The sequence below is a fragment of the Zophobas morio genome, unplaced genomic scaffold (genome assembly GCF_036711695.1).
Source record: "Zophobas morio isolate AGI-343-1 ecotype UQ-CSIRO unplaced genomic scaffold, CSIRO_AGI_Zmor_V1 ptg000005l, whole genome shotgun sequence".
NCBI classification, from domain to species: Eukaryota; Metazoa; Arthropoda; class Insecta; order Coleoptera; family Tenebrionidae; genus Zophobas; species Zophobas morio.
The window spans coordinates 12,758,797-12,784,675 of NW_026972110.1; the positions used below are offsets into that span (position 1 = coordinate 12,758,797).

Sequence of the window (25,879 nt, forward strand, 5' to 3'; positions counted from 1 at the left end):
AGAAATTCGTCTGTTGCCAGACATTGTGTATCAGATATGTCAAAATAGACACTAATTTATAAAACTACATCACGACATGTCTCAACCCGACCAAGCCCGCCAGTTAATTTCTCAAGCTGAAGAACAAGCTCGCCAATTAATTTCAGAAGCCGAAAAGAAGTTATCTCCTAAAAGTTTTTTCCAGACCATCTTCGGGTCCTACAAGAACCGCACAGAAGACGCAATCGAGTGCTACCAGAAAGCAGGCAACTTGTACAGACTTTCCAAAAACTGGTTTCAAGCAAGTACGGCCTATAAATTGTCAGGTGATCTAAATTTGGAACACAACAACCGTTCGGAAGCCGCCAATGATTACGTTCAGGCGGCAAAATGTCTCGAAAAATTTGATGTCAACAACGCCATCAAGTTCCTGCTGAGCGCTATAGAAATCTACGTAGATTTGGGTCGCTTTACGATGGCGGCAAAGCTGCACAATAAAATAGCAGAACTGTACGAACAAGGTCTAGAACTGGAGGAAAGCGTGCAACATTATGAGCAGGCAGCTGATTATTACAGAGTTGAAGATAATTATGTTTACTCGAAGAAATGTTTGTTGAAAGTCGCCGACTATGCGTCATCGGAGTTCGGAAACTACAACAAAGCGATCAATATTTATCAAGAAATCGCCTTTTATGACTTGAAGACGCAGATCTTACAGTACAACGCTAAAGATAGTTTGTTTAAAGCTGTGTTGTGTCACTTGTGTATTGATCTGTTGAATGCAAAACATGCTCTGAAGACGTATGTGGAGAAATATCCGAATTTTGAGATCAGTAGACAATTTCATCTTTTAAGAAGAATCATCGAGTCTATTGAAGATGCAGATGAAGACGGCTTTAGCAAAGCTGTTAGAGAATATGATGATCTCTCTCGTTTGGACACCTGGCACACTAAAGTACTTTTGAAAATCAGGGATCAAATAAAAGAACCAAATTTGTTATAATGATAAAATAATGTATTACTTATTTTCTGCATCAAACTGCTCCAACCACTCTTCATCATTCAGTGTCCATTTTTTTCTCGTGTAAGTTGGACTATTTTTTGGAACTGGCGCTCCATCAACACAACTGAACACGCTTTTATATAAGTCAGGCTTTAAGGACTTCACCATGTATGGCCCCTCAAGTTCATATCCAAGCTTCCTGTAATAATTACGCGTTCCTACTCCCGAAATAACGGCAATTTTATCCGATTTGTGTTCATTAATCGCTATATTTTCGGCTTTTTCCATCAAAAGTGAACCATAACCTTGGTGCTGAAATTTCTTTACGTTGCGGTCACTAACAGGTACCACGCTGCCATAAACATGAAGTTCGCGCACTACAGAGCATTTTCCACGTAGTTCAGGTCTGTATGTTGTTTGTTCAGTGCATTTTCGCAACCTGGAGTGATTTTATTGTAAAGACAACTTAACTTGCGCAGACTTGACTTACCGCAACAGGCCAATCAGAATGTCTTGTTCTGGATCCTCATAACTTAAAAAGGTTTCCCAACCCCCGTTTGCATAATAATCGCGTCTTATTAATTCAACGTCGTTGGGCCTCACTTTCTCGTGGATCTCAGTAATTCCAACTTCACGGGTTCTTACGTCGCGGCACTTTAGTCCTAAATCTTTCATTCGCTGTAAAGCTAATTCTCGGAGATTCCCGTGTTCGACTCCTGAGCTAAATACAAAAAGCGAAATTTTAAGTTGGCACTACTGGAGCTTATGAAATGGGAAGTATTTACATACTCTGTCTCTATCTAATATGAGTATCATTTTTCGCATTAGTCATCGTTTTTTAATAGCTGCTACCCGTTATTGATCCAAAGGGGCATAAGCAAATAAAAGAGAGTCAATATAACTGCCTTTGTTAAAATTTTGGTTGACTCATGATAATCAAATTTCTAGGAAGTCTAGTCGTTACATGCATTTAACTAGCGGGAAATTATAAAATTGAATTACATTTGCACTACATATATACAGAGTCATCAAAATTGATTGAGAGAGTTGGTAAACCTGAACTTGAATAATTTGGTTTATTAAGTTGTATAAAAATATTAGCTGTCAGATTTGAAGTTTCTAGAGGGATTTTATTTGCCAAAATCAGTCTTATCCTAGCAGGTACTAGCCCCGCCCACCCATCCTTTCTTTGCTTAGAAAATATGTCATTTGCCAAAATCAGTTTTATCTTAGCAGGTACTAACCCCGCCCACCCACCACCTTTTTTACTTATAAGCTATGTCATTTGCCAAAATTAGTTTTATCTTGGCAGCTACCAGCCCCGCAGCCACTAGCTAGTATAAGAATGATTTTAACAAATGACATACCTTCTAAGAAAAGAAAGGGTGGGCGGGTGGGATTAGTAACTGCTAATCTAAGATAAATTTTGGCAAATGAGATACCCTTTAACACCAGAGAAGGTTGGTGGGTGGGGCTAGTACCTGCTAAAATAAATTTGGCAAATGACACACTTTCTAAGAAAACAGAGGGTGGGTGGGCGGGGTTAGTATTTGATAATATAAGACTGATTTTGGCACTTTTGACATTTTCCACCATTTTTCAACTATGTCCGAAAATTAGCCATCCTTTCTTTTCTTAGAAGGTATGTCATTTGCCAAAATCTATCATATCATAGCAGGTACTAAAAAAATATTGTCACTTGTTTGTACTCTTACCTAACAAGAGGCATAGGTATATCCCTTTGAACTCTATATACTCTAGTCCATGGAGGAACTAAAGCCAAGATATTTGCAATCAAATCAACAAGAACTGAAGGAGGATAACTTTTATATCTTCCAGTTTTCCACAACTCATAAAGACCAGTACCACGGATCACCAAAGTTGGATAAATTTTTAATCCATCTGCTCTAAAGTTTGGATTTTCAAAAAATTCCTACAAAATATTCATGAACAAGAAAAATATGCACCCTATGTCATATTCATTTACAATAAATTGTTCAATATCGCGCTCCAAGTCTACATTGGGTAAGTCAGGCATCATGTGTGCTACAACTTTGTAGCCTGCATCCTTTGCCAAATTAAAAGTTTCACAGACTGCCTTAACAGTATGTCCACGGTTGGTATCTCTAGCTACATCCTCATAAACAGACTGTACACCTATGAAACATGAAAATTACAAAATGGATGCAAAAAATCCCAAAGTATACCTATTTCAAGTCTAGTACATCCATAGTTCAACATATCTGACAAATGTTTCTGCAAACAATAATCAGGACGTGTTTCAATAGTAATACCGATACATTTAGTGTTGGATCTCTCTGAGTACTTTACAGCTTCTTCCACAGAGCTGCTTTTGTGTCCTGATAAAGCGTCATGCAAATTTCTGATAAAATAATCTCGATAGTCATCTGGCAAGCTCATAAATGTTCCACCCATCACAATAAACTCAACTTTGTCAACTGAGTGTCCCAACTGCTTCAACTGTTCCACTCTGTGTCTAGTCTGCAGATAAGGGTCATACCTTGCTCTGATAGCTCTCATTGATGTTGGCTCATATCCTGTGTAACTTTGGGTGGAATATTCAAAATCTGAATCAGGTCCACCGGGACAGTATACACAAATATTGCCAGTCATATTTATATGGGGACATCTGTGAGGTTTGCACATGACAGCAACTACGGCAATCTAAAAAGGTTTGAATTAGATTATATTAAGTTTATTAGTTGGAAGTTTTACCCCACTCGCAGTTCGTATTGGTTTTGCTAGAAGTTTTGGAACCAAAGCTTTTCTGTAGTTAATTGGGACTGCTGCGATTATGTCAACCAAACGTGGCGAACTTTCCAGGCCATATTTCGCTGAAATACGTGTTTTTAAAGAGTTCAAATTAACGTCTCGCTTCTCATTTTGTGCTTTAATTAAAAGTTGTACGATTTCGGCGACTGTTATAACTTTCTTTTCTTCTAAAGTTAAGTGGGAAAATTCTACAAAAAAATATATAATTGATGTAATCAGTAAGGACTATTTTTACCATTGCGTTTTTTCCCCATTTTCACATAAATAAAACAGACAATTAAATATTAACAACTCTTCTGTATATCTGTGAGCACTTATAAAGTTATAAATTATTTGAAGGTTATGTCAGTTCACGTTGACGTGACGTAAAATTATCAACTTTGATATTTAGGGCCATTGGCGTAACAAGGATTAGAGATATAAATAAACTATTAATTTTTACTATCAATTATGGTATTATTAAATCTAGTTCTTTAGAAATCATATTATCAAGCTGCAAAAGTTATGCTGAAAATATTGTTACAACAAAAATTTTCAGTGAAAAGGTTTTATCTACAAATGAAAAAAGATACTCCCCAACTCAGGTGTGAAGAGTTAATGATGGGAATAGTGAACATATTTCCTGTGACTTTCAAAGTTTTTAAATATTTGTTAATTAAAAAATTTTAATAGCTCAGTCACCCAACTCCAGAGAAAATTTTTGAAAACTGGATCTGCTGGCAAGCGAAAACCCACTGACACTTTTTTAAATTATGTATTTAGAAAAGACTGCAACGACTAATTTGGAGATTTGGAATTTAAAGGGGAGGCGAACAACTTTGTTCAAAATTCTGAAATGGATGGGTTAAAACATAGGGAGGTAAACGGTCGCAAAATTGTATGTGAACAAAAACATGTTGTTGCAGCAAAAATTACTTTATTGAGAAAATTCCTGCAGTTTCTAAATTCTTGTGAGGATTTAACATTCGTGTACCTCGACGAAACTTGGATTTACCAAAATGGTTCAATATCACTTCGAAATTAAATTTAAAAAATAATTCCACCAAAATTAAAAGTAACTGAGGATTTTTTTTTATTTCAGAAGTTGTATAACTGAAAGGAGCAGATATTAGTATTCTTTAAACGACCATTTTATATAATGTTGTATCATTTTATATACATTCTTTATCTAAAAACATTCTGAACGGTATATATACGCCTTTATTTTCTCTAGTTTCTAGGGCAGTTAATTAATAATCTCTATTTCTGTGAATTCAGAATCGAAAATGCAAAAATAAGCAACCTCAATCAGCCCCTTATTTGGCACGCCCATGGCTGAAAACAGCGCCCTCTTCTCGTAGTTCCGCCTCTATCCGCGTTAATTTTCTGGCGTACCGCTCGACAACGGAATGTTTTTAGCGTTTTTCTCAGTCAGCAAATGGCGTCTGGGTGGAGGTGTACCAAAATTTTCTGCGTAAATCATGAATGAAATGCATCGCGTAATATAAACACGAATTTAACCCAACCAAACCGTTTAAAATTTCAGTACCCAGTGAAAGTAAACAAAATGGACGCGTTAACGAGAGACTATTAGTGGTCATTTGACGAAAAATCCTGGCTCTACAACACCATAATACAAACATAAACAATGAACGAGGAGATCGACGTGAAGGGTCCGGAAGGCCGGCCCATTTGGCCCCCACTGGACAACACGAACGTGAGCCCTATTCCCCCACAGCACGTCAATATGCCCATCCCCACGACCCCCCAAGGCGCCCCCATCAACCCCGGCGGCCTAGAGTTCGACCTGCCTTTCGAACTGACCCAGCAAGGTTGGAGGAAATTTTGGTCGAAAAGGGAAAATCGCCCGTACTTTTGGAACAAATTAACGGGAGAGAGCTTATGGGAAATGCCTATGATTAAGCCCCAGTTCGATCCGATCACCGATCCGTTGGGAATTTGTGCGCCGCCCCCGAGTCTTCCTTTGCCTACGACCCCGTTGCCTGTGGCCAAACGAAGAGCGTCAGAGGACTTGAATGGGCCACAGGCAAAAAAATTTGTTCTTGCAGGGCCTTGGGATTTGGATGTGCCAACAAATGTGATCATTTTAGAACGAAGTCCTTGTAGTTACATGCATTCACATCCTGAGGTTGAGGCCTACAGGTGCAGTCTTTTGGCCAAGTTGAGGCAGTGCTATCAAGAGTTATGTCACTCTAGAGAGTCTATAGATGCCCCGAAGGACTCCTTCAACAGGTGGATGATGGAACGCAAGGTTATTGATTCAGGTATCTGCATTTTTAACCAATTATTATGCCTTTAACGTTTACTTTTATTTTTATTTGATCCTTACACATGATTTATAAATAAATTAAATATTACTTAAAAGTATCATTAACCGAGCGTTTTTTTTTTTTATCGTTATATATCACATACACTACAAAACACCAACGAATTAAATATGGTATATGGTAAAGGTTTACAATATGTGTTCTTAAAGGTTCAAAGTTACATGTTATGAAACAGGAATATCTTTATGTCGCTTCTGTTTATGTAATGTGGAGTGATTGAGGTCATCATTGTTGATAAAAGATGCATAACTTCATTAACAACAAAACAAAATGCCCTACAGTGAGTTAAAACTATATATAGTGAACCAAGAGTTATAAGGTTATATGGCCATCATAAAATCATCCCATTGTGTCGAAGTTAAGTTGTTTACAATAGAAAAGGTTTTAGGGTCGTAAATAACGTGTCTACTGCAGCTCGACCGGCTCTTGTGGTTTCGTTCAGGGGCGGCTTTCACTAAATATGAAAATCCACCACTCCACTATTTCTTTACTACCTGCACCCGCTGAGGGTTCCGAAATAACCACTCGCTTTGAAAGCTGGCCCTGGTAAATATGAGCAAGAAATGTTTAGAAGATGATTTATTGCCAACCGGTAAGCTTAGTGCGACCACACAAAGGGGGTATTTATTTGCGGTCAACTACTTTTATGATGGCCATATAACCTTATAACTCTTGGTTCACTATATCTTCTACTTCTATGACTTCTATTAGTCATAGGAGCAGTAATAGCAATAAACAAAACCATAAATATATAAAGTACAGTGTGGTCAACAAAATTCCGTTTAAGTTGGCAATAGAATTAACCAATTTTGAGAAATTTTTCTTGGTTGGCGCCATGTCACTTTTAAGCGCTGAAGAAAGTTAGGTTATGACATTTTAATCATAATCGATAACAAATTTTGATTTAAATTAAATGTCACTATCAACCCTGTCAATTTTGACAGCTAGAAGTTAGGTGGTGAGGTGACAGTTCCACCAAATTCAAGGAAAATTTGTTGATACTTACTGAAACATTAAGTCATTTATTGATAAGATATCAATAAATTTATTACAGATTTTGTTACTGAGAGCTTATGAATTTTTATTGCTTAGCAACCCAAGTATAAATTTATTAACAGAAATGGTAAATGCTTCAACAATGTAATAGAAATAGTTCAATATGTTAAACATACGACTGATTTACATAATTCAAAGGCAAACGTGTACAACTTTATGAAATAAAATTATAACAGTTGTAGAAAAAAATGTGTACATCTTGTATAAAATGCTCGTTTCTTGGTTGTACAAATGTAGCACTTTTGGCTAATAACTCAAACTTTCGTTCCCGCGTAACAAGTAGTCAAAATAGTGCTACCAACAGTACCTCACTCAGATTACCAAATGGGTTGCACAATCTTGAACTGCGTTACCAACCTAACTGTACCCGGGTTGGATACGTGCAACACGTGTCAACTATACATATATTATGAAGTATGATATCTTTTAATAAAATCCTTTATGACTGAGTTATTGTGTTGTAAAATTTAAAATTTTTTTTTTTTGTTACGCCCATCTATAAAATTTGTAAAATTTGCCCCAAGATATTTTATATCGATATTTATTTCTTTACATAAAATGACCCAATTTATTTTATTATTTTATTAATAAAAACATTTTGAACATACAGTTTCCCAGTTTTAAAATAATGAATTTTGATCGAACGACTTCTACAGGGGTTTGTTTGGTATTGAAAATTGTTGCAATAACTTCATGAGTCTAGAGAGAATGGAACGAAAAATATGATTCGTTTATTTTAGTCAATTGATCAATTTTCATTATTAAAGAACTAAAGCTGTATGTTACAATGTTATGTTATACATGTCAATATTAATCTATTCATATTTACAAAAAAATGATGAAGTTATCTAAAAAAAAAAAAAAAATGATTTCATAAATGTTCGAAAAATAGGGCTTAATATATTATGTGGTATCGGGTGATTATTTAAATTTTGACATAAAAGAAATTTTGAAGAAATATTGTGTGTTTAGACGATTTAATAATTAATCATTCATACCGATGAGTAGATCAACATTTAAAGACCAAATCTTAGTCACCGCATTCATTAACTTAAGCTGAGTATTGTAGCTTATTTAATAATAATTTAATATTGTCTGCATAGCAAGTTTCTCTAGCTGGACTGTAATAGGCGATACATATCTTTATTTTAAGTTATATCGGTTATCATAAAGACAAAAATAAAATTCGCAAAATAAATTTTAATATTTTTCGAAGAAGCTCTATTCGTTCGACTATACTTTAGAGGTAAGGGAAGTTCAGTCTTAATTACTTTCGACCGACTTTTTTTTTATTTGGCGACTGTGACGATTTAAAAACTTGATAACTCGTAAGTGCTTGCAAATTGGGCAAAATTATCTAGATTATACTGGATTATTGTATTATGGCTATTATTCTATGACAATTGTGATTAATTATTTCATTCGTTGTCAGACCGAGGGGCGTAGCATAATTGCAAAATCCATATTTTCCTACAAAAAATTACCATCTTAAGCATGTTTTAAATTTCTTGTTATGAAAAAAGAACGTGTATTAAGTAAAAAAGGCTAAATATAAGCCCCGCCCACCCGCCCTGTTTTAATGCTGCTAATGTTTTTAATCATCGTGAGCCGGGGGCGGAGCTTAATTGCAAAATCCTTATTTTTCTCGAAGAAATTACCATCTGAAATATGTTCTTTAAAAAACGTGTTCAAATACAACTATAATTACCAAGTAAAAAAGGAAGCCAAAAATTAAGCTCCACCTATACCCGCCCCGATCTCATTTGTGATTAACTTTTCATTCGTTGACTCATCGAGGGGCGTAGTATAATTGCAAAATCCATATTTCCCTGCAAAAATTTACCATTTTAAACATGTTTTAAGTTTCTTGTTGTGAAAAAAACTACTCATATTAAGAAAAAAAAAAAATACAAAATATAGAGAATATAAAAACAACTTACTTTTAATTTTTTATATATATTTTTTTTAACCGCGTTTGAACTAGACCAGTAATATGTAGTTATTTGTAGTGTTTTCTTTATATACATAAGCAGACTCAATCAAGTTATAAATGTAGAGTTTAAAAAGACGTTTAAAACGTTGTGTGATTAAAGTTATGTCAACTACATACTGATGTAAAAATTATCATTATACACTGTTATTATCCACAGGTAAAAGTCAATGTCAATGTCCATAATAATACATTTCGAATAAATGTTAGTTCTTATCAACCTTACTCCATTAAATGTTAGTAGCCGAACGTCGCAAGACTCATCCCATTTTATACTACATATATTAAATTCCGTAAAATGAGAAAAGTCTAGCCAAGATGTTCCTAATAATAGAGATAAAATATAAAAGTCTATTACATATTCTACTATTATCGCCCTCATAACCTGAAACTACAAATAGAAAGACTAATAAAAAGATCCACTCAAAACATGTTCAAGCAATTTAAAAGTACAGAGTAGTGGTAACTTGTTACATCATAGGATACTACAAACCTTTGCTTTTCTAGGCTACAATACCAAATTTCACTTGTTTTGAATTTTGAAAAGTACTCGTAGTTATTCAATAGGTAACCATAAAAATCTTTTCGTTAAAAAAATTAACATTTATTTCGTTAACCAAATAATATGTGATATGACCCCATCCCAAGGATTGTAAATACATTTTTGTTTTGGATTATTCATACTGCGTCTTGTGAAATGTATGTGCATATTATTATCACAACCTGCAATCTTTCAAACAAATCTCATAATGGCAGCAAACACGGGGTTAAGAGTGTGGATAATTTTCCTGTAATTAGATATGCAATTTCAAACCTTTAAAAAAAAATAAGTGCACCCCACTCGGTGGAATAAGTTATCAAGCTTAATTGCATAATGTTCCAAAGTTGAAAATATGGCATTCACGTCTTTTATGTTAATCTTCATTTAACTTATGCTCCGTTTAAATACGTCTGAAAAAAAAGTTTTCAAAAACGACATATTTCAGTAGAATTTGTAACGAAACGTTAATATTAATCTCATTAATTGAACTAAACTTTAAGCTCCATAAAATCAACTTAAATATATTTTCGTCGACAACATTGTAGCGTCTTTAAATTAAAATTCAGAAACTTCCTCCAGGGCCACACTTGCAACACAATATTATGATAATGAACTCTTTGAATATAAAAGAAAACCATAAATGCATTATTTAGATCGTAAAGTTTACAAGTAACGACCCAAAAATAACGACACGTATTTATTCTGTTTCAGGGTACGATCCTTTACTGCCAAGCAATTGTTATCCAGAAATCTCATTATCTATGTATAAAGAAATCATGAACGATATCCCTATTAAATTAGTTAGACCGAAATTTACCGGAGATGCTAGGAAACAATTATCTCGGTACGCAGAGGCCGCAAAAAAAATTATGGAATCGAGAAACGCTGAAGCTGAAAGTCGGAAAGTTGTCAAGTGGAATGTGGACGAAACGTTTCAGTGGCTTAGGAAGACTGTGGGAGCGACGTATGATGATTTTCAAGATAGACTAGCACATTTGAAACAACAGTGCCAACCGCATCTAACAGAAACGGTAAATATCCAACATATGTCGCTATATGTATGTAAGTGGTTTTTTATTTTGCTACGTGAAATTGCTAAAATCGCGACGTGGATATTTATCAAAGATGAAAAAATTGTTTCGTTTTGAAGAAAATGCGATACAGGCGAACACGTGTAAAAATTTCACAAGCATATCATTAGTTCACGGGGATTTTGTTACTGAAAGATTGTTCAAGTAATCATGACGAATACGTTTGTAATGTGTATGAATGGACTTTAGCATAAGTTATCTGATAGTATAGTTTACCCGACAGTGACATCAATTTTGTTTTTTCAAAACAATTGAAATAAGAGAATAAAGTTGATTAAAAAGTTTATGTGATTGTAAATTCTTGTGTATTAATTATATTGTTGTTTTAGGTAAAATCTTCTGTGGAAGGTATATGTTTGAAAATTTACAATTTATCGTGTGAATATGCCAAAAAAGTTAGGGAAAAATCTAATGCTATTTTAAAAGAGCATGGGATGGAACTCCCGCCCGTCATACCAATGACTACGACTAGAAAAGTTTGGTGTTACCCTGTTCAATTTGTTATCGGATGTCCTAGACTGCCAGTTGTTGAATATTTGCCCGACAGAGATCAAGCCTTATTACGATTTCAGGGAGACACGCTTGTTATCAACAGCACGCATCTCCAAAAATTAGTAAGTTGTGTTTTAAGCTTTATTAAATATTTTTATTTCATTACGTATTAATTTTTACACTCAAGATCTTTCTTGTATTTGGAGGCAATCAGGGACTCCTATTTTTAGGGTCAAAGAAAACGGTTTCTACCGAAATTATATTCTCAAGTTTTGCTTTACATATTGGAAACTAATCAATATCCTGTTAATATATCATGAGTTTCCGCTATTTTTAGGTGCTGAAATTTTTTATTAATTAAAATTTGTAACATATTCACATATATTTACATTTTGTAGTGACTGATTTTAATAACAAAAATAAATAAAGTCTATAATCAATACTAACGACGTACCCTTCTCAATACAAATAAACTGGAGGTCGTCCTAAAAGAATTAAAACCTTTAAATTATAAATATTTTCAATTAATATTGAAACGCATTTACGTACACATTAAAAATGTGATGGTTTCAATTTTCATTACTCAAAACACATCGCGTTTACAACAAAAAGCTCGGTTTTATTATCGCATTCCGTGATATTGATGCGCTAATTACCAAATGAGAGAGAAATAATTGATTTTTGTGTCAAGTTATAATTAACGTTTTTGGGGCATAAACAATAATAATATATTTAATCCGTAATTAACCATATCCAAATATTTTAAAACATGGCAATTCATTTCAAATTAAATATTGGCTATTTTGTAAAGTTGAAATTAATTATCTGCTACTACTGGTTCGGCAAAACTGTAAAAATGTTAAATGAGACGTGATTATTTATTATTATTACTATATTTTCTTTGAATTTTTGCCAACCCGGTGTATCGAATGAATTAATAAAAATTGCAAGCAATAATATAGTGGTAAATGGAAATTTTGAAAATAAGAATAGAATGTACAATGCAAATGCTGCTTCTGTTCCCACTCTTTTTCTTTTGTCTTGGTAACGAGCAAGAGGGCGAATATGTATAGATAATTATGTATTTTATCATAATTTCATAAAAAGCTGAAAACTTGAAAATGAGAAGAATCATTCAAAATTTGAAACTGGCCGAAATCATGGGTGTGATTTATTTTATTCTCGATATTGTAATCACGGGAACGAAGAGATACAAAATTAAATAAGTTAAAAAACTATTATGGCAACAAGTAGTACTCTACCCAGCAAATTAATGTCCTCGAAAAATTTAAGTTTAACGAACTCTAGCTTCATAAATTGGTAACACGATATTATCCAACAGTGTCCAATTAATGGGCACGTAAAATAAAGCATAGGTCTACCCGAGATCTGAGTAAAATAGATTTAGCTTCCTTATTCGTGGTGTCTTATTTTTTAAGCAATTAATTGAATTACGTTAATGTTAGATCATTTATTTTATTTCTTCTTTGACATTATATAACAACTATTTTTTGCAGTTTATCATTATTTATCAGTAACATGTCAAGTAATATTTCATACTATTCATTTTTATTGTAAATAAAGTAATTTAATTTAAATCTCAGTATATTTTATATTTTTAAAGTTTTTTGAAAAAGTTTAAATGAAAAATGTTATATGTGGTGAAGTCACTTCTTGTTGAGTTCAGAAAAAATCATGTCGAAAAAATAAAAATAGCTTCATACTTGCAGCCTCCAAGTTATAACTAAAAGTTGACCGAAATGGTCCATTTTGTGTACAACTTTTGATCTTTTGATAATCTAACAGAAATGACCGTTTTTAATTAATTTAAGTAATTTCAGTTCAACACCGTTTCAAAATTATTTGAAATAAAATCATATTTCGGTAATTTTATTTAAAAAATATAATCTTTAAAGACAATTTCGAAAAAAGAGACTGGAGAAATGCGCAATGCGTCCTACAAAAATATTGCATGTTAACGACCCAACTATTTTAGACACAAAGAAGGAATGTTGTTATATTTGTATATATATTAATAAGTACTAACACCGCCAGGAAAAAATTCACAGAATGCTTCACTGTTTAACCCTTTCGTGTTATAATTAAACATTCAGCATACACTTAATTTTAAGAACAGAAATACGTTATTGTCTCCGCCATACCGAAAATTTTAACAACTCTCGACGCGTTTCAACAGTTACGCTGTCGTCTTGGGCTAGGGTAATAACGTGTTTGTGTTAGTCATAAGAATAAATTAACTTCCTATTTGTAAATATATAAAAAATGTAAATCAAGTTGTTTAAGGTAAAATTTAGTCCAAGTTAAATTACAATTTTTTGTTTTTTCATCCTAGGAACATTTATACCGGCATAGTTGTTTCGACGATAGAAAATTCGAGCTTTTTATTCCCCGAGTGTGGGTAATGTTGAAGCGTTACGCCACATACTTAGGTGTAAATCCATCATCGAACAACGCCAATTCGGACGTCCATGAAACTCAAGCTTCACTACCTGTAACCGTTTTCGAATGTTTAAATCGAACGTTTGGTGTTACTTTCGAATGTTTCGCCTCCCCTTTAAATTGTTATTTTAAACAATATTGTTCTGCTTTCGCCGATTGTGATTCATACTTTGGTAGTAGAGGGTACGTATTTCCGAATAACAATAACCCGTCGTTTCAAACTCACGATTTCTAGGCCATTTTTACAGCTGAAAGCTGTTTCTGGCTCTTTCGAGGTTCACCCACCTTACAGCGAAGAGCTAATGGAAGCCGCGGTCAATCATATGGAAAGATTGCTCAGTGAAAGTCCGGAACCGTTGAGCTTTGTTGTACTTATGCCGGATTACAGGGAACCGACGCCTAACGCTCTTTTACGAATAGAAGCGAGTCAGTTTAAAAGGAAACAGGTTACGATACCGGCGTACGAGCACGAGTTTAGGCACGGATTTCAACATGTCTTAAATAGGTAGTTTGTACATGAGGTTTGAAAGTGTTTTGTTTGACTAATGGTGGTTTTAGATCTGAGTTAAACATTAGGTCTGCTCACGGAACAGTGATAGTTTGGCTGCAGAACGTGACAGGTCACCAAAGATGGGAACCAACCGAAGAAAGGGTGCAATCACTTATGGAAGCGTTTCGACCAGGTCGAGAGCGAGAACGCGATCGTCAAGAGCTTTTGAGTCCCACACGACAGGGCAGTACTTCTGATAATAAGGACGTTTTGGTCCAGTGAGATTGTATAGAAACCCTGACTGCAATATTTTTTTGTATAGTTTAGAAGCATTTATATTTTTTATATTCAAAAGAATTTTATTTATATCTAACTCGTACTTTATTCAAATTTATATTGTCACTATTTATAATGTAAATTATCGAACGTCACTTATTGTAAAAAGTACCTGAAAATTTTATTCACTTATTCGATAATTTTTGAATTTGAATCTTTTGATATCAAGTTTCCTGGCGAATTGTAATAAATTCAGATCTTTGTAAATATAGACATGTAGATTCAAAGGAAACAGTGATTTTGATAAGTTTATAAACAGATCGCTTTGTACATCGCTGCAGGTATATTTGTTGTGTAATTTTATGCTTGTTTTTATATTTTAAATATTTAATAGCAGTTCTACAAAAACTTGTACAATGTATTGCCAATATAGTACATTTTAAAATTTGTGAGATTTGTTCAGCTTAACTCTGTTACAGTGTCTTCTTTTCTCAAGTCACAATTAAATTTAAATTCATTTTATTATATGGTTTAATTTTAAAAACTTTGTAAGTTTCTCTCCTTCTGAAACTTAACATGTCATGGTGTTACATTGTAGTGTAACTTGTCATTTTTTTATTAATGTAATTAAAACTAATGCGCGCAAAAATTCTAAATGATCATTGAACAACAAGATTATTTCTGGTGTCATTAGTTTGGAATAGTGTATGTTAGATTTGGAAGAGTCTAACCTCCATTTTTCAACAAAGCGACGTGTTGAATCCAAGTGTTTTACTTTTGTTTATCATAATTAAACCGCATTATTAAGGAAAAATCAAAAGAAAATAAAATTTGAATTAAAATATTTTAGGGGAGCGTATGTTTGTTTCACGAACGAAAATCGGCGAAAACAGTTTTGTTAGAACCGTTAGTGATAAATCAATTGTTGGAATGAAAACTATCAGAAAATCCATTCGTTCGTATAATTGGTTGCATACAGTGGTTGGAAGTAATTCATTACCAACGGGCGGAATTGTGTTTCATACGCTAGATCCAGTGCTGTCGCGGCGATAGTTTGATTACAAATACATTTTTCTTTTCGACTATATCAACATAATATAACATTTCAAGATCACAAATCTGTGCTCCTGTGTTTGAAAAATTAAAAAGGGCATCGAGTATTATCTTTTGAAGTAATATAGTAATATAGAAGTAGTTTTTTAACAAGCTGTAAACACTCCTAGCGACGCACTGGCTACGACCTTGTGGACCAGATCAAAGCGTCCCCGCTACTCGGCGTAAAACACACCTTGCTTCAACTGGGGAATTGCATTCGTAAGATAAATTCCCGCCTACTGTTCATTACTGTAATTCAATTACTTTTAACCCAAATTTGTAGAAATTGTATCAAAAAATCCATTGCGCTTTACAGAAAGAAAATATGTAATATATAATTCAGTAAACATGGGCGGAATATTTCAAATTTGTGGTCCAACAAACTTTAGCCGTTTTTCTGGTCCACTCAAATCTATAACAAATGACCAATAGAGCCCGTCCTTTTAAACTGCTCATAATCCGACAAAATTTTGTGAGAGTATCCACACACCAAGGTTTTCTAAATTTAATCTGTAAGTCACAACGCCAAGCAAAACTCACTTAAAGACAGACTTTTAAGATTACATTATCTTGTAGCCCCCTAAGTATTTAGGAACATCCTTTTTATTAAAGATTAAAAGATTTGCGTCCGCATTTAATTATCGGTGGACTAATATTTACGATATATGTATTTACACATGGCCAATAAGATATTTTGAAATCTCCCAGCATTGCAAATTTTTGTTTAAAAGTTGTTGCAGTTGGCATCGAACTTTTATTTGTAGGTAGAATGGAATGGAGCTTTTCAATTTTTGGTAAAATATATGTTGATGATTTTAAAATCCATATCCATGTAATAATAATAATAAAAATAATTTTAATAATTTTCAAGTGTGGGTCTCGTTGAAAATAAAACTATTTGTATAAATTATCAAAAATAATAATAAATTTCGACCGCCCAGCTCTAGTAATAAGTAATTGTAATGAATTACTGTTGTTACCGAATAATGAGTAATTGTAATGCATTACTTTTTAAAAATAATTGTTCCAATCAATGGTTGCATATACATAATTAAACTAATGTCAATACAAAAGTGCTAATTAATAAAATATTTATTATTATTCTATCACAAGCGTGAAAAGTGACATGTGGTGGTGAATATGTGTTTAAAAAAACTAATAATTGATTGTCTTTCATTACAGAAATCTGCAACTTATTTCGTTGTGGTGCATTAATTTTCCACATTTTTTCTTTCTAACAAATTTATTTTCTACAAAAATTGTTTCTGGCATAATATTTTTTGGTAACTCTTCTTTCTACCAACTTTTTTCCAGTGTCAAATGTGGATCCCGTTTATGTATAAACAATCACCGCTACCTCTATCCATCCAGTATTATAATGACAGTCGCATGAAATTCAGAATTCCGTAGAACTTCTGTTCGTTTATTATGTAAGTGCCGGTTTGAGGTCTAGAGGGCGCCAGCAAACAAATTTCCACAATAAACGTTGCATTTAAATTAAAGTTAATTGTAAAATTTGGATTTATTAATACGATACACACACAAACCTTTTTACGTTTGTTGTATACGTTTTATTATTTATTTTTTGCACACAGTATACAAAATATACGTCAATAACTGTCGATTCGTACGGTAACTTTCTTCATGCTGATGAAACCTCGTAACTTTTCATATGAGTGATATATTTCAAAAAGACGGTATCTACAGGGTGGTGTCGCCACGCTTTTGTTTTGTGTAATATGTAATAGAGGTGAAATTTGTAAAAGCTCAAACTCATTCATTGTACTAAAACAACTACGAAAACGGGTAAAAGTGCTCAAAAACAATTACCCACAATAACTAAACATAAATCTTCAAGTGCGAAATAAAAATAACTAAACCCTCGGCTCCCCCCACCATTGCAAGATTTACAAGTGAAACTTTTTTTCAATCATATTTAAAATAATAAAATGTTCGAAAGGGGAGCTAATTACTTAAATAACGATACACAAACATTGTTAAAAATGACTATTCTAATTCAGAAAAAAATTATTCCGAAAAATTATTCACTGTGGCTTTTGTAATGATTTTGTGATGGATTTTATGTGACTCTAAAATCCACTGTACATCAGATTAATGTCGGTCCTGGAGCTTAGTGACACTATCGTCGAAATATTTTTACTTATCACTAGTGCGGAAAGACCGTATAAGAAATTGTGCAGCTTATTTATGTACCGAGTCTCCAGAAAATCAATACGTTTTCAATAAGTAACGAATTCTCTTACATAAAATGCACAGCTTGCGGGTTTTTACGCTTCAGAGTCAAGGTGTCAACACTTTTTAATGGCCATTTTAATTTTTGATCTATTGAAAGAAAGCTCTTAGAACTCCGGTATATCAATTGTCAGTATGACATCACACCATTACAGTAATTAATAACGAATTAGGTACAGGCGTGACGTTGTCGGTAACAATGACAACTTGACAAGACTTTGACAATCAGGATGGAATTTACTATCACCATAACTGTGGTTTCACAGCTGAAGGAATACGAAATGTAGGTCTCTCATTTCCGTCTGTTGGAAATTTATTAGTCAATTTTTTTTCTTAAATGAAAGTTTATCCATATTGATATATTGTTAATCATGTGGACTAAACTAACCAATTAAGGAAACGCTTACCCAAAAGAACGCCATGGGGAGTTATCACTAGATTGTTTAACTTTGTAAGTAACGTAATTGCAAAATTAATTCATGGTTTCTTTGGATGTCACTTTCACGGTCTAGTGATGCAAATAATGACTAAACGGACACATTTGAAGAAAATGAATCAAGAAATACTGTAAATAGCAAAAAGCGTTGGAAAATATTTGGCAATTTTTGTGGTGTTGTAGCAGCTGTAATGTGAAAAACTGGTGTCAATTTAAAAGATTAAGCGGTGAACAAAGGATGAAAGTTCTGTATCAACTTTAAAGCAGCTGCTGTCTGAACTATGTGGAATGAAAGAACCACTATGGTAAATCTACTCAATCGATTTTATAATTCTCCCAGGTTGACTTTGAAAATATTTTTGTACACATAACCCTCTAGCAGTGATACATAACTTAAATTTATCACAACTTTCTCGAGCACGTTTCTTTAGATAACACCCTTCCACGTTTTGCACGTCGGAGTCTTCCCCTGTAACGTGTTTTCGAAAACTGCGATAAAATCGTTTGATAATTATCAGTACCCTTGAATTTAATATTAATATGTTCGAAGCTACTACCCCATAACTTAAAATTTAGTATTTGCGTAAAGTTAGTTTTTTTTTTCTAACGATTAATTAAGTTAGGTATCGTGAAAAGGGTGAAACAGTAACCAAAATATATGAAGCAGATTTTTAACTTCTTCTTCATTGTGATGGGTAGTCGTTGAAAAAAACACCTTGTTCAAGTAATGCCAACTTGAGGACATTTTACGTTAAATACACGTTATTATCCCATTATTGCAGCGCTATTGCATTATGTACCTGTCGCTGAGTAAGTAAAAGTTAGCTACCTAGCAAAATGGGTCAAAAAAACAATAATTCTCAATTTTGAGGCGTAGTTTTGATTAACATGATTTAAAAATCACCGACTACAAACTATCTGATTTTCCTTTTTTATAAATGTTAATTGATTGTTCTCCTAAACACTATACAGCTTCATTGATGAACTACTATTGATTGATATTCAGATATTCTGCATTTTATTTCTGTTTTGTAGTGTGGAAGATGACGTAACAAAATATATATGCAGAATTAATTTATCTCTCGCATGCATAATTTTTACATATATTTGTATGTTTTGTAAAATCTATAACAAATCAAGCAACTTTAGGAATTACTAAATTAACTTTTAATAAGTTGTTTTTGTTTACTTAAGTATCTATCCACGTGGATGGCTGATGTTATGCATTAGAATTATCAATTCTATAAGTAGATATAAACATGCGTTTAGAGATTCGTTTGTTTTGCACAATCGTAATTATTTGATTTCACTTGATTTATTAAAAAAAATGAAGGAATGTTAAGATAGAATTTCTAATTTATTAAAAACAAACGACGGACAGTAATTCACCACTAAAGTAAACCAAATGTAATATATTGTTTAAATATATATATAAATTAAATAATAAAATAAAATAAACAAACAATAACAAAATACACAGTGTTCTATTTAATTAAAAAAACTGAAATATCGATATTTGTGAATGAAAATATTTTAGATCTTTTCTGAACACTTCGTATATTAACACTCAGTTTTATTCATATTGGGTTATAGATGTTAAAAATAACCCTATTACGATTTTTTGTGAATCTTTGCATTGTCACAAAAATTGAAAAAATCCTAAATGATATACAGTTGTAAAGCCTAAGAAGAAATAAATCATGAAATAATATAGTGTTTCATTTAAAAAACTAAGTTGTATATTGTGCCTCAAAAATAGAATATCCTGAGTAATTAAAATTAATTTTAAAGCATACTGCTTAAAGAACGATATAATTTTTAATAATGTATGGAAGAGCGCCCTCTTAGTGCGTCACCCTGTATATGTTTTTTTGCGCTTTTGAATAGAAAAATAAAGTAAACAAGGTAATTTACGGAATGTTTTATACCTATATACTTATGAACTTAATTTGATGAATTTTATAATTATACAATTTATTTATTTGATCGATGAGTGAATGGTGTAAATTGTGCCTAGCAAAGTTGAGATGTTTAGAGCCACCTGAAAACAAATACATAAATCTTGAAATTTAAAAATTTGCTGCAAAAAATGTTTTGTTTGTCACTTGCGACTGTACTTTTCTTTGTGTAAAATTTTTATGACCATCATAAAATTTTCAACACATGAAATTTTGACGTCAAAGTTTTGTTTAAAAAACAATAGTGCTACTATTTTGTCCAAGATAAGAGTGTTCAAATAACGCACCACACCGTGGTTACTCTCATTTAAAAAATGGTCGATGGTAGCTTGAAAATGGTCATTTTAGAAACAATTTTTTGTACTGCTGAACATTTTTGCTGAGACACCCTGTATTTAGCCCCAATCCCCACTAATGAGTTATTGACGCTATTTTAAAAAGTTTTTAAGTGAATAACCGTGTTGTTTAGCATAAACTGATACAGAATAGGTGAGAATACTTCTATTTAAATAACTTTATAAACATTTTTCAATTTACAGAGTTTTCAGTGAAAAATGTAAAACGTTTGTTTGTTCCTTTAAAACGTATTAAATATTGATTCACAGTGTTGATTTTTAAGATGACAAAATCTACAATGTGTCTAAGCTGATTATCCGTTATTTCAACAAAAGAAAATTTTTGCGATATGTCACATAAGTATTTGATAAAATTTGTACTACTCTAAAAAAACGAGTATGTAGTTGATGAAGGAAACCGTTAACCTTGTATCATGAAATTAGCTTAACACAAGTTTAAATGGAAATTAAATTTTTAAATGCGACCTTGAACGTTAATTAAAATAATAAACTACATTTCTGGAAAATTTTTGCTTTTTTTTATTACATGATCAAAAAAAGTTCTCTATTAGGTCATGAAATTAATTTTTAAAATAATGATGTTGGCATCGCAGCTATTTGACACTTTATTTGACAGTTATTTCACCATAACTGTCAAACTCGTTGCCAACATCGTTATTTTAAAAATAAATTTCATGGCCTACTAGAGGACGTTTTTTTTTCGATCATATGGCACATACAAATAATGTCTATATATGAATTTTTCAACCAATAAAAGTAAGATTATAATCTACATATGGATATAAGTGTATACAAATTGAGTTTACGGTTTCCAGACTTGTTTAACACCTACGAAAAAGTGATTTGATATTTCCATCTGTTTGTCAGCTGAAAATCAAATATAAAATTTAAAACTAGCAAATTATTTTGAAACTTTCAGTGTACGTTATGTTTTGAGCATTCTACTTGCACTTCTGATGTGCACAATAAAATTATTATTATATAGCCCGTAAAAATCCGATGACGTCATCTTAAAAAATACGTTAATTTTGTGATAAAGCATGCTGTGAAATGCCTGAGGGTGTTTCAGAAGCGAGTCCAGTCGGTGTGAATAATTACAGTCTTTTTTTTTACAATGTAACAATTTTCACATACTCGATCTTTCAGCTCCGATGAGATAAAAAAGCAAAAAACCCTGCATATTTGTTGTCTCATTTCATTATTACCAACCAGAATTAAAGCATTCAAAATGTTAAGAAGTAAAAAGCATGTGAATTTACGACACCAGTTATTGAATAAGACAGTAGCACCAGTTAGCCTCATTAAGAAATTTGCATGTGAAGAACGATCTCGATACAACTGAATCTCGGCCGTAGGGGCCTGGAAGCTGCAAACCGGACAGACATCTACACGTGTCGGCAGGTCCTCGACCCAACGACCTAGAAACAAACTCCAAACGCACTCTGCGACGACGACGGTGATACGCACTTTACCAAATGCAATCCTACCAACACTCAGCGCTTAAGCTCCGCCTCCTTCGACTCAATACATTCATGATTGTCATCACATGTTTATTGTTGGATGTCATGCAGAACTCTGAAATACATGTGCACCGTGAACACCCACAATACAGGAAACGGGATGATGGTTGGTGGGTTCTGGTAGCGCTGAAGTGCGTTTTCGTAAACAGCTACACGAAATGTCGTTGCGTGATGTACCGATAATTACTATGCACAAGAAGTTCTAAGAATTATTTTCAATAAGCGGATGGAGGATGAATAATAGATGGGCGAGGGGAGATTTCGAGTGGACAAAGTTTAAAATTGGTGGATGCGCCAGGATACTCGGGAAAAAAATTATTGAGTTGACAGGGGGCCTATGATTAATATTACATGAAGGGAATGGACTAACAAACTGTGAAAATTGGGGATGTTGAGCGGTATTATGGATTCATTGGAAGTTGTTAATTATTAAAGTAATTGGAATGCAGGATTCACGGGGGCCACTTAGCCACGTGTTTTTCGAATTTTATTTTCATATATAATCTATGAGAAGCATCTCATGCATTTGTCATTGTCATCACAAACGTTTCTTAGTATAATGTTTAATAATAAATCTACTAACAAATTTTCTGTTGTTAAAGAACCTGAAAAGTTGTTCCAGCAAAACTTCTCCCGTCTATAACGTCAGAGCAAAGATTTATTTCATAATATTGATCAAGTTTATAGTGTCTTCGACTTTTTAGTAGTTTTGAATAGAATAATGTGATCGAATAAAAAGTCGCCTAGCAACCTTTGAAATTTAATGTTAAAAAAATTATGTTGGCAACATCAACGCGTTCTTTGTCGGTTTCGGTGAAATAGCTGTCAAATAAACTGTGAAAGAGCTGCAATGCCAACGTCATTATTTTAAAAATAAATTTCGTTAGCCACTAGGCGACTTTTTTCGAACGTAGGATACATTGAAACGTTGATTAAAATTTGTAAAAATTAATTTGTTCATTTTCTTATAGTAATCTCAAAAAAATTTGAAATCCGGCGTGAAAAAAACCATATCGCCCACCGCTAGTGCAAATATATAGACTAATTTCCATGGGTTCAGTGTAACGTTAATAAAAACGCATACGTGTTCCTAGAACCTTAGAAAGTCACATAAAGCGATTTTGCTTTAATAAAGAAATCACTTATTCATTCATTTTTTGCATCCTGTTGAATAATTTTGCATTGTTATTTTTAATTTCAAAGTGCAATATATGTGTCGTCCTGGTCTAGAGAATTTTTATTTTGTTTGGGATCTTTGACCCGTAAATATCACAATTTTAAGGTCATTATCTAGTGGAAATATCTGTATAACAAAATCACCAACAGATAAAAGACGGAAAGTGAAAATCAATACTTTTCAGGAATAAACACAATTTATGGAAATAGCACAAATTTTTAATGTACGGGCTGGGCAACGTTGAAAATAATATATGTAATTAAACTTCTGTGTATTTGCTAGTCAAAATCGAAAATCCACCAACACCAGTTTTAGTGATTTATCCTAAGTAATGTAGAATAGTTTAAGGTAATATTTCATTTTCATTGACAGTTTCTTTCCATTTTTAAACTTCAAACTGACAAGAAGCTCTTAAACTTGGTAGTGTCAATTTTAGAAATTTCAAATCTAGCAGCTAATATATTTCGACAACTTAATAAACCAGATTATTCAAGTTCAGGTTGACCAACTCTCTCAATCAATTTTGATGACCCTGCAGTGTACTGATGCAACTTTGCATAATAGCTAAAGCAAATAAATAATAGTCAACTCCCCGCTATTTTTACACAAATATGAATGGCAATTATGAGTCATCATTTTTCAAATGGCGCCCTCTTTCGATTCGATGTGGAAGAGTTGACGTAAAACCTCAAAATAACACTATGCATATTTGTTGTATGTAATGAACGATAAAGAACATCGGACTGTAGTTTTTTAAAACTGTATGTATAGTAAAGACAATTTTGAGAGTTCTGTCTGGCAATTACAGTTAGGACCAGAAAATCCTGGACCTCATTTTTCTGTCATTTAGGAAATTTTTATGTAGTCTACGCCTTATTGTCACTTTAACATTTAAAGTTTAAAAGATTAATCACGTCGCATCCAGTGTCAGTAGAACTTGCTGAGGACTGATTTTGGAAGATGATGTATACTCTAAGAAAATAGAGGGTGGGTGGGCGGGGCTAGTATTTGCTAAGATAAGACTGATTTTGGCAAAAAACATATGCGTGTGTCAAGTCAGTGATTTGGGGGTCGTCATAATTTGATTTCGGTAATCAGCAATACCGAATAATAATGACAGAGTGTATTTTTCTAGAAACTTCGAATTAATTTTTCAACAAGTTGATACTGTCTTTTATGTTATTTTATAATTTAATTTTTTGAAAATTTTGAAAATGGACAGAGAAAGAAAACCAAAGAGGGAAGTAGGGGGCAAAGCAGGGGATAGCCTGTGTTTGGAAATTGGTATGAATTTATAGGAAAGTTTATGTCGATATAAGGTTTATAGAGGATTTTCATAACTAGGTATAAGGGAAATTTATTATTAATGGCAATTTGTTTAATGATACTAAGTTCACTCTCAAAGACTTTTCTGACAAATTTTAGTGGAGTTTTGAATAATCTAAAGAATTAGAAATTAAATGCTGCGAATTTATAAGATAAAGGGTGAAAAGAAGGCCAAGGTATAATGGTATCAATCTGTAAGTCTAAAAATGGAATGAAATTATTATTTTCGATTGCGTATGTGAATTTTATTGAAGGATGGATAGAATTGATAAAATTTAGAAAATAGTTAAAATCGTCAACAGAACCTGGAAAGAAGGATAATATATTATCTACACAACGACCCCAGAATTTAATTTTGTAAATTGTCTATATTGTTCATGGAAATTGCGCTCAAAATGGAGATGGGAAAATTCCATTATTATTAATCAGTATGTTGTTCATAAAAAGTATTGTTAAAGCTGGCAGTGTTAAAAATGACAAAAGTAAACAATAAAGTATAAAGTTCCAATACCTACTTGAAGTTGTTTCACACTTTGTCATTGACGTCCAGGATTTTCTGGCTGTAACTGTACATAATATCAGAATTGTGAAAATTACTTATAGCACAAATCAACATTTTAATGGATATATGTATAGCGCGGTCAGAAAATCTTGGACGTGATTTTTCTGTCATTTTAAAATTTTCGATATAGCCTCCATGCCTTATTGTCGCTTAGACTTTTGAAGTTAAGCATGCCCACAATGTCAAAAATGACAAAACTGAAAAAATAATTTTACAATACTTAAAAGTGTTTTACACTTTGTGACAATGTAATAACATTGATATCTAAGATTTTTAATGTGTTATAATGTGTTATAAATAATGAGAACAAGAGTAAATCTTCACAATAGCTATGGTTAATATCAAATTATATAATTAAGACACCTAACATTTAATCGAAATTTTAATCAGCTCCGTGATTGGTGACCATATTTGCAAAATTTTGACTTCGAAAGAAATCCAGTTTTTGTTAGCTTTTGTCAAAAATATGGCACACACGTGTTCTTATTATAGCTAGTTGTCTAGTCATGTGATGTGATCGACATAAGATTTGATTTTTTGGTTAACTTAAAGCCCGCATTATTTAAGACTCAAAAATTCCAACATATCATTACATCAACACATCTATATTCTTTAGGAACTAAAATAAATTTATAGATAAATTCGTTTTCTGTACTCTTGTTTTGCTTTTAACCTAAAAATTGATGTTTATATCCAAA

General features: G+C 32.8%; 3 protein-coding genes across 3 annotated transcripts; 2 read left to right on the forward strand and 1 right to left on the reverse strand.

The window, feature by feature from the left end:
- Window positions 1-76: 76 nt before the first annotated feature.
- LOC135145575 (alpha-soluble NSF attachment protein-like) lies at window positions 77-982 on the forward strand. Its single transcript, XM_064077696.1, has one exon. The coding sequence runs from the start codon at window positions 77-79 to the stop codon at window positions 980-982; it is 906 nt and encodes a 301-aa protein (XP_063933766.1).
- Window positions 973-4,130, reverse strand: LOC135122771 (elongator complex protein 3). The gene is made up of 7 exons (XM_064047190.1): window positions 4,011-4,130; window positions 3,719-3,963; window positions 3,190-3,667; window positions 2,970-3,139; window positions 2,698-2,915; window positions 1,473-1,703; window positions 973-1,421 (listed from the first exon to the last, which is right to left on the reverse strand). The coding sequence occupies exons 1-7, from the start codon at window positions 4,027-4,029 to the stop codon at window positions 998-1,000; spliced, it is 1,785 nt and encodes a 594-aa protein (XP_063903260.1). The 5' UTR covers window positions 4,030-4,130; the 3' UTR covers window positions 973-997.
- A 1,020-nt stretch (window positions 4,131-5,150) lies between these two features.
- On the forward strand, window positions 5,151-14,991 carry LOC135122772 (mRNA (2'-O-methyladenosine-N(6)-)-methyltransferase). The gene is made up of 6 exons (XM_064047191.1): window positions 5,151-6,039; window positions 10,401-10,720; window positions 11,110-11,394; window positions 13,626-13,915; window positions 13,968-14,237; window positions 14,291-14,991. The coding sequence occupies exons 1-6, from the start codon at window positions 5,403-5,405 to the stop codon at window positions 14,502-14,504; spliced, it is 2,016 nt and encodes a 671-aa protein (XP_063903261.1). The 5' UTR covers window positions 5,151-5,402; the 3' UTR covers window positions 14,505-14,991.
- Window positions 14,992-25,879: the final 10,888 nt, after the last annotated feature.